Below are 9,730 nucleotides of genomic sequence, written 5' to 3' on the forward strand. Positions count from 1 at the left end.
CTGCATAGCAATGATCACCATCCTGAACAGGATTATTGCTGACAAGTCATGAAGGCAGGGTATTTAATTTAAATTAATTTAATTTTTTTGTTTTATATTACTTCAAACTGTTCAACGATTTTTCACTTATGCTAGGGCAAGTGGCAAGGCAGATAGTGCTCAGGGAACAGACAGCACGTGGGAAAGGAGTAGCTCTGGATAAAATGCAAGTCTTTCAACTTTTTCCATTTTCCTGGGCAGAAAAGTGATTAATATTTGATGGGTAAATTCCAGTTTCAATTACTATTTTGATGTGTAAATTGGAAAAAAAAAAAATAATTGTCACTCAAGTATGAGTGACAGTCAAGCCTGAAGTGTGCAGAGATTATAAGGACAAAAGAGGGTATAATTTTGTGTTTAATGACTGTCTGTTTTTGGGTGTTAACATCTAAAACCAAGTTTGGTACTTGACACTGAGTGGGACTCTGAAGAGAGTTTATTTGAAGTATCTCAGTGAGGGAAAGCACACAAATCCATTTTAATGGGATATTTACTCATCATTCCTGGTAATGTGAAAAATACTTAATGTCAATGATGCCTATGAAGCAATGTGCAACAGCAGGCCTACCCAGCTGGGGTATAAACCTTGTTCAATGGGCTCCTGAACATGGATCCCTTTTGTGCTTCTTAATTCTTGGATTTAAAAGTCATCTGCAACTTCCCTGTTACTGTGTGTGTGAGACAGCATGTGTGAAAGCAGCAGCTCTTGCTGGGCAGGAACAGGAAACAGCCTATTTGTGCTGCAGGGGATCTGCAAATTGATATCAGAGTGGGTTTTTACAGCTTTCTAAACTGACTGCTATGTGAAAGCAGTTAGGTCTAACTCCTGACTAGAGCAAAGGCTTGAAGGAAGAGGATAGAGAGTGGGAAATTGTATTTACAACTGTCATCAAAACGTTGATATGCTTCAGTGTGAAACTGCAGGCTGAGCAGAATTAAGTCAGGCTACAAAACAACACTCATAAAAATCCAAGAAAGCAGTAAGTATCTTCAGCAACCCTAGGCTTTCCCCATCTTTCTTTTTAATCCACTTGCCTTGAAGAGCTGACACAAGGCTAGGCTGTCTCACCTCAAACAACTTTGCATACCTAACCAGCACGTCCAGCTGAGCTCACACCAGAGCCCTACTTTGATGTTTCTCATATTCCCACAACTCCACCAGGCTATAGCTGGTGGTGAGTATCTCCAGTAACTACCTGCTCTAAGTGAGCACAAAAGTTTAAATTCTCCATGTGGAACATGAAGGGCTCACCCCTGCTTTGCTGCAGCTACAATAAACTGTACATGCACTCTCAAGCCAGGACAGAGGTCTTTAACCACTGACACTTTTAAGATTCAGTTGGACAGGGTGCAGGGCCATCTTGTCTAGATGGTGCTTTTGCCAGGAAAGGTTGGACCAGATGATCCTTGAGGTCCCTTCCAAGCTACTATTCTGTGATATGATAATACCCTCATTCAAAAGCAATAGTAGGTGTGCAGCAAGAGCTACTTTTGGGTAGGGGAACAGCAGCTTGGTCCCACTACAGGTACCCTTACAGTTTCCTCTGCTGCTTCAGGCAGTGTCAGTGCAACACAGGACAAGGCTGAGTCTTCAAGGGGACTGTGCACAGGTGGACATGCCTCTTCTCCAGGGAGGCAGAAGGATCTAACTTCTGACCTCTGAGGAAGTACAATCCAATCCAAATGAGAGGTTTGTTACACAAAACCAAACAGAAGTCTATAGCCAGTACCAGAAAATAACAAATGCTTCATCTCAAGAAAAAGATCACTTTCCTTTTAGCATGGAAGCAAGGAAAAAAAAAAGTCTTGAGGACTTCCAAAAGATAGCACAGCTATCACAAAGACACACGCCAAGAGCAGGGTTCCTATAAATGGTGTTCCATAGAGAGTAATTATAAATTTACAAGCATTTACAGACATTTCAGTATCTCTCCATTAAGTCTCCCCTCATTAACTGCATGCACCTTTAAAAACAAACTCCAGCCTTCAGAATATTTTATATGCAATAAATTAATGCATCTAAAACTTTCAATATGTGAACATCTTAGAAAAAAAAATATATGTAGCTGACATTTAAGTAAAAATTAACTCTGATTTTTAGGAACAGTGTACAAACAACTCATTTACATATTACTGCTTAAACAAAAACTGTAATATCCAACTTGGGACTGCTGAGCTACCACAAACAGGTTTTCCCATGTTTTACCACCAAATATACATTCTACAAACCTGCAAGTGCTGTTGACGGAGTCCTCAGGACAGTGGTGGTGGCACTGACAGGACAGCTTCTTCTGCGGAGGTGCAGGTGCTGTGCTCTCACCATCTTCTTTTCTGGTCTCCATGCTCAACTTGCCAGAACTTCGCAAGGGCATGTTGTCTAGAAAATTGGCTGTAAATACAAGGGAAGGGAAAAAACAAAACAAAACAACAGTTCTAGGTGGAATTGCAAGACTTGGAATGAATGCCTTCTACTCATCAAAATTTGAGAAAGTTGTATTAACTGAGTGTTCACCACAGAGCAGTTTTCTGTAGAAGCCTCTGAAAAGGTCACCATGGTGTTTGAGGCTTATGGAGCCTCAGCAGCTTTAGATCACAGGTTCTGTTCAAGTTCTGCTGCTGCCAGCATTGCAAAAAAAGAGTTTGTGCTTCTCAGACTGCACAGTACAGCTTCTTTCCCATTGCTTTATGCAGGTCAAATCCGTGGTTACACCCTTGAGCTTTCTTTGTCTCTCTACTTGGCATACCTCTACATCCACTGAACGCTATAAAAAATGAGCGAGATTTATGGTACTCAATGCAGAGCAGAACATGGGCATAAAATTTAACAAAGTTTTAACAGAAAGTGATGTTCTTTCAAGTTCAACAGTACTTTCTGTGACTGAATTGCATAAGCACTACTTGGAAAACAAGGAAAAATAGTTCATTTCTATTAAAAAAAATCTATAAACAAAGTAAAAGGCAAGAATGTTGTTTTAGAATGAACAATGCTGAAATATATGGAGGTGATTACTTCTAAAAATATCAGAGTACTGAATCTCCATGGCGCTGGTGGAGTACAGCTAGAGATGTTGGTGATGGGCTAGAGGCTGTTTAAGAGACTTGCTTCACCCCCTTCACCAAGATCTACTCATAAATATCAGCTTTCACTGCTTGTGAGTATTTTAAGCCTCAAAACCAAAAATGAGATCAGCATGAAAAGCTTCAACTGGCAGTTTCTCACTTTCCTTTTGCTTCCCTGTAAGAAATCTTATTAAAAGGTCATTTAGGAACAGCTGTCTCCAACAGACTAGTTGAAGAGGAGGCTTGAAATTCTTGATTTACTGTTAAGTCTTTAGAAACAATTGGCATTATTACTGTTTCAATTGGCCCCTGAACTTCTGCTTTGACTCTTATTAAAATCTTCCCCAGATCTCCATCACCAGGACTGATATACTGTGGAGTGACAGAAAACTGTACCCTTTTCAGCTCCCTACAGAGAGATGGGGTGGGCAAACAGGCAGAGGTGATAGGAACAAGCAGCTACACTTCAGGACTTGGATGGCAAGCAACAACCCAGGTGAGAGACGGATAAAAGGTCCTGAAGTAGTGGAAAAGTAGGGTTGTTCAACCAGCCCATGCCCTTAGCAGGACTAACAAAGTCCAGTCTGTGCTCCTGGGTGCACAGACCCTGAGCACAAGTGTGCATGTCATGCCTCCCAGCTGCACACCCCCTGCCTCTGCCAGCTCTGGTGGGAAAGCCTTGCAAAATGGACAGGCACTGGCAGACAGGCTTTAGCTTTCTTCAGTGCAACAAGAGATGTGCAAGCTTGTCCCTAGCAAACTAGGAAAAAGACGAAACTTTTTAGCTCTGGGAAAAGTGGGATTTGCAGATAAGAATTTCAGTTAATCTTCTTCATTTAGAGAAGTGTTAGCTTTCTGAACATTACAGATTTTCCACACCTTGCATAAGAGGCATATTAATAATATTAAGGTGATACGCATGATAGACAATCATTCACAATATCAGACTATAACATCTATGAAATACAAAACTCATGGCTCAATCTTTGCTCGGTACCTTTGTGTTCCACTGAAACTGACTGGATTTTTGATTACCTCACCTCTTCTTAAATCAAACCAGAAAACTAGTTACAAAACATATACGAACTATGGGCTTGGAACCCTTGTGCCCAGCATCAAGATACTAATCAGATTAATGACACAACTGGATGCCAAGTCCCACACTGGTTTTCCTAACTTCTGTCAAAATTAGAACTAAATGGATGAGTTCACTCAAGACACATTCTGTATCTATGTACTCATAGCTGTACTTAAAGATGCAGTAGGTGCTTAAATTAAGAAAAAAAAAAAAAAAAGCACTGCTGTTTGTTTCTCGTAATATAATTATGATATTTTAAAACGCAGCCTGCATACAACAAATTAGTATCAACAGACGTTTGCTCCCTGGGTCACAGGATTAGAGATTAATTCTCTTTCAATCAGCAATTTTTGTCTGTATTACTTTGTTATCATTGAATAGGGAATATTCAACTATTAATATTCCTGTCAAGGACTTTCAGACTTCAAGCTCATGAGGCAACAAAGTGAACTTCTAGCTCATGAGGTAACTGAGTGAAATAGTTTGCTCTGTGTATTCGGAGGGCAGAAGACTGGTTGACAGAGTCCTCTGGGAGGAAGTCCTAAAGGGCCAAGGAATCCAGGAGGGCTGGACATTCTTCAAGACAGAAATCTTAAAGCAGACCATCCCCATGTGCTGAATGATGGGCTGGCAGGGAAGAAGACTGGCCTAGCTGAACAGAGAGCTTTGGCTGGAACTCAGGTAAAAAAGGAGAGTTTATGACCTTTGGAAGAAAAGGCAGGCAACTCAGGAGGACTACAAGGATGTCATTAGGTTATACAGGGAGAAAATTAGAAGCCCAACTAGAACTTAATCTGGCTACTGCCATAAAAGACAATTAAAAATGTTTCTATAAAGACATTAGCAACAAAAGGAGGGCTAAGGAGAATCTCCAGCCTTTATTGGATGCAGGGAGAAACATAGTGACAAAGGATGACAAAAAGGGACTTAATGCCACTTTTGCTTCAGTCTTTAATAGTAAGACCAGTTGTTCTTGGGGTACCCAGCCCCCTGAGCTGGAAGACAGGGACAGGGAGCAGAATGAAGCCCCCATAATCCAAACAGAAGTGGTTAGTGACCTGCTACACCACTTTGACACCCACGTCTATGGGGCTGGATGGGATCCACCCAAGGGAACCAAGGGAGCCGGCAGAGATGCTCACCAAGCCACTTTCCATCATCAGCAGTCCTGGCTAACCAGGGAGGTCCCGGTGGAGTGGAGGTTAGCATACGTGATGTCCATCTACAAGAAGGGCTGGAAGAAGGATCTGGGGAACTACAGGCCTATCAGTCTGACCTTGGTGCTGGGGAAGTGGTGGAGTCACCATCCCTGGAGGTATTTAAAAGACATAGAGATGTGATGCTTAGACATGGTTTAGAGGTAGACTTGGCAGTGTTAGGTTTACAGTTGGACTCTATGATCTTGCAGGTCTTTTCCAACCTAAACAATTCTATTATCATTTCTATGGCTCTTTCTATAAGCTATCTACAGTTTCAGCTGGGATGTTCTGTCAGCAAGGAGTGCAAAAACAAAAGCATTTTTAAAATCTAGCACAAAAAAAAAATTAAAATGTTTAATTACACATCTCAAAGTGCGTGAAGATGTTAACTTCAGACAACTAAATACTTTCCTCATAATACATACAACTGTAGGTCATTCCTTTTTTCAAAAAAATGTTTAAGGCAGTCACACTCCAATGCAATCTGTGCCCACCATGCATCAGGGATGTGATCATTAACAGCTTCTGCAGAACTTGCCATAAACAACAGCATCTTACATCCCTAGACCTGGTTGTAGTCTTGGTTAAAGACAGGTGGGAGCTGCTGAATTAGAATCAGAAATCTGAAGTACCATCAAAACATCACAGGTGGCTATTTAGAGATTTAGTTTGGTTTTTAGAAAACTTAGGACAAATGGGCTGACATTCAAATGTACACTTTCCAAGAGTCTGAAGTAGGGATGTAGCCTAGAATTTTGCTTTCAGCTAATGCCCAGGGTCAAAACTAGTGTAAAATTATTGCAGTTTAGTGTCAAATACATCAAATAAAATTCAAAGAGGTAACAATATACTTTCAATCAGACAATTTCCTACCTTCTAAAAAGAAAAGCACATCTCACTCCATTCCTGTTGTTCCTTTAGCTAGCAACCTTAAATTCCTAGATGCTAGCTAAAAAGATGGCCAGATCTTTTGCCTCTGAAATTTAAATGGCTCACCCAGCAGATAACTTTGGAACATGTAAGAATTCTCCCTCTCAGAGTTAAGTTTCAACAAGGTCTTTTGACTTCTACATCTGCTTGACTTCAGAGTAAAAAGATTTTCAGCAGTCCCTCCCCCAAAACGTAACATGTGGAAAGAAACCCACAAGAGATTTCCAGGTTGGCAACACGTTCCTCCTGACTGCAGGTGTGAAATGCAGTTTGGGACGGTGAACAGGCTACTCGTCTTCCATTTGCTGCTGTGCTGTTACAAGCATGTGTTGGTCATGCAGCCCTGACTCTGTCTAGGAATTAGAAGCCCTTTGGGTTTTGAAAGCTCTCCTAAGGAGCTATGTCCAAGTACCCTGAAAGCAAGGATTTCAGGCTATTTAAATTTGGCTGCTTCTCTGCTGTAGCCTATTCTGTTGCAGTCTGCTATGGCCAGCTTCCCATCCCTGATGAACTGAGCACAGCCTGGGACAACTGCAGAAAAACAGAGGTATCAGAAATAAGGTTATTTTAGTCTGATGAGAAACTTACTGACTGCATCAGGGAATTAATCAAATTGTATACCTTCATGAAATTTAATTTACTTTATCAGATTATCCCTCTTTTTCCACAAAAATTCACCAGCATATACAAAGCACCTTCCACCACAATGGACAGGCAGGTGGCCACTGGGGCTTTTATGTATCTTTGAAGTAGTGCTCCTGAGAAATACTGTCTTCTAGAAGACTGGGACCACTCAAAATTGTGATGTGATGCTCTCTGTTACGAATCTCTACCTGGGAGATGGGGACTGTGTGCTCAGAAGCAGCAGGCTACTGTTGTTTTTTTTTCCAAATGTGTTAGTGTGTCTTTCGCCATGCTTTGCTTCACCTGAGCTCCTTTACAGAAAGGCAAGTCTAGAAAGTACAGGAAGATCCCGGAGCAATGAGAAGGGAAATGACGAAAATAAAGTGCTGCAAAATAAAAGCATTATCCTGGATAACCACGAGAATGACTAATGTCTAAACACCAATTAACCTCCGTGCCAACAAATAATCCTACTTAGACATATTCTTCCATTTTGCTTCCTATCCCTTCCAGACTTCATGGTAATCTATGAGCAACCAGTTTTCATATCTAAATACTAACTTTCTCATGCAGCAAACCCTTTCATAGTTTCTCAGTTTGTTTTGCTATCTTTTTTTAAAAGACAGAGAAGTAATCACAGATCCACACTCTGCAACCATAGTGCAGTAACTATCAGGATGAACTATATCTTGATTTTAAATAATGCCCATCTCTTAATGTACATTCAGTCCTCAAGATCTCTGCTGTGGCTGCCAATAAGTACTCCAGCCCCTGCCAACTGTAGCCATAGTTATGCAACTTGGACAGGAATTTCTCCACTAGAATCTGGATAAAGCCCAATAGCTCGTTTCACACCGGCCCACAGCCATCAGATGGTAATGACTTTTGGGCACTGCTCTAAGACTGGTAATGTAGGAGGCGAAAAGCTCTGTATTCTGTTACTCTATGTTCTGTAGTCCAAATTTTAAATGATTCTGTTCCCAGAGGATGAATAATTAGCAATAGTTATCTTAACAGATTGATTTCTGTGCCACAGATGTGTGACTAATGTGCTGTCTATGCAGTGAAGAAAAAGCAGATCTTCCACAACTTTGCATGGGTTTGTCAGGAGTAAAAGTCAGACTTGTTCCTTCCCAAAACATATGCTAAGGGCAACAAATACATCTATTCAGGGGAGGAAAAAAAGAAAAAAATCAGAGTGCTGTGCTCACTCCTCTTTCTACATAGGGTATCTGAAGCCTCAAACTAAAGCAGTACCATCTATTTGCACGTTTCCAGGCTGATAACAACAATGTTTGGCTAGCAACAGTACCCACTGATGGGGAGCGATATTTATTGCTTCAGAGAAGGTACATGCCTAGGAAGCTTTACACATCATGGAATGGCTGTTTCAGCTGTTCCTTTGGGCTGGAAATTTAAGTACATTCACACAAAAGTGTCTGAACAGTAATTAAAAAACACAAACAAACCATCTAAACCTCAAAAGAAAATCACTCAATTTGATAAAACTGTTGGATGAGAGTTTTAAAGCCCAAGTTTATTTCATCCTGTACTTGCCTATACAGTTAGTGTGCTATTCCTCAAATCATGCTTTTATTAAAATACAAAGCTATCATACAACAGGAGTTTCCTATGCTACACCATAAACTACAGCCTGATGACTTCCCACCAGGCCAGGGTTATACCATCTACATGATTGTTTTAAGAGAAAGGGAAATAACTAACTGCTAACTCACTGTACTTTACAGTCATCAGATAAAAGAATTTCCATGGGATATTTTTTTGGCAAATAGTCAGCAATGAAAACACAGTGCAGTCAAAGAAGCTGAAATAAATTACACTGCTTAACTCAGCCTGATCTACTGTGTAAAATAGTCAAGAGGCAAAAGTAAAACACTTTTTATTGGTGACAATCATACAACAGAAGGAAAAATGGATCATGACAGTTTCCCTTTGATGGATATTCAAGGCTACTATAAAACTCAAGGAAAGATCAGATGCCAAGACATGCATATTTTTGATCCAAAACCACAGTAAACAAAATCTGGTATAAAAGCACCAGAAAAATGAAAACAATGTGTCTTCCCTTTTACTGTGTAACTGTACTGCACTAGTGAGCCCACAGTGAGGTTGGTATCAAACAGTGTTTGAAAATAGCTGTACCTGGATATACACCCACTTTAATAAACTGGCATACTAAAAAAACTGTAGCATTGTTGGGCTTATCATGTATGATTTGCTAAATTTCCCATCCAGGCCAGATTTCCGGTACACCAAAGTATGTAGAACCTACACACTGCTCCTACACATATTTTAAAATTTGGGGTGGTTTTGCTTCTATTCATGATACAAATAAATAAGGTTTACAATCTGATTTCATTTTAAACAATCTGTCAAGGTAGCTTTCTTAAAAACTCTTTCTGTCCATATTCATAGAATTGCCACCGAATGCCAATACGGCTTCATATATATGGTGCTACTTTAAAGTAAAGTTTTGGGTTTGTTTTTTTGTTTTTGGTCTGCCTCCCACCCCACCCCCCCAAAAATTGCTTTTGCATTTGGTTTGAAAAGGATTAGGACCCTTCTCCAAAAAGTCTGTTTAAACCATCTTAATCGCACTTAAGATTATTAGCTTAATATGAGCTGTGACAAAGCCACTGAGACAAGACCCTTCAAATTAATACTCGTACCATACTATTCACAACTTAAAAATGCAAAGACCTCTTTGGTGTCATAACCCACAGAAAATGCAAATGTAATGTGCTGTCCACCATTACATCACAGTTTGATTGAGTGTTAC

The 9,730-nt window shown here is 40.3% G+C and overlaps 1 protein-coding gene across 1 annotated transcript in view; it reads right to left on the bottom strand.

The window, feature by feature from the left end:
* The window catches only part of BMPR1B (bone morphogenetic protein receptor type 1B), a 30,576-nt gene extending 28,141 nt beyond the window's left edge, over positions 1-2,435 (bottom strand). The window contains exon 1 of the mRNA XM_010172301.2: positions 2,269-2,435. Coding sequence (XP_010170603.1) covers positions 2,269-2,411 — 143 coding nt within the window. The 5' untranslated portion in view covers positions 2,412-2,435. The remainder of the gene's footprint in view (positions 1-2,268) is intronic.
* Positions 2,436-9,730: the final 7,295 nt, after the last annotated feature.

The sequence above is a fragment of the Antrostomus carolinensis genome, unplaced genomic scaffold (genome assembly GCF_000700745.2).
Source record: "Antrostomus carolinensis isolate BGI_N321 unplaced genomic scaffold, ASM70074v2 scaffold14487, whole genome shotgun sequence".
Taxonomy (NCBI): Eukaryota; Metazoa; Chordata; class Aves; order Caprimulgiformes; family Caprimulgidae; genus Antrostomus; species Antrostomus carolinensis.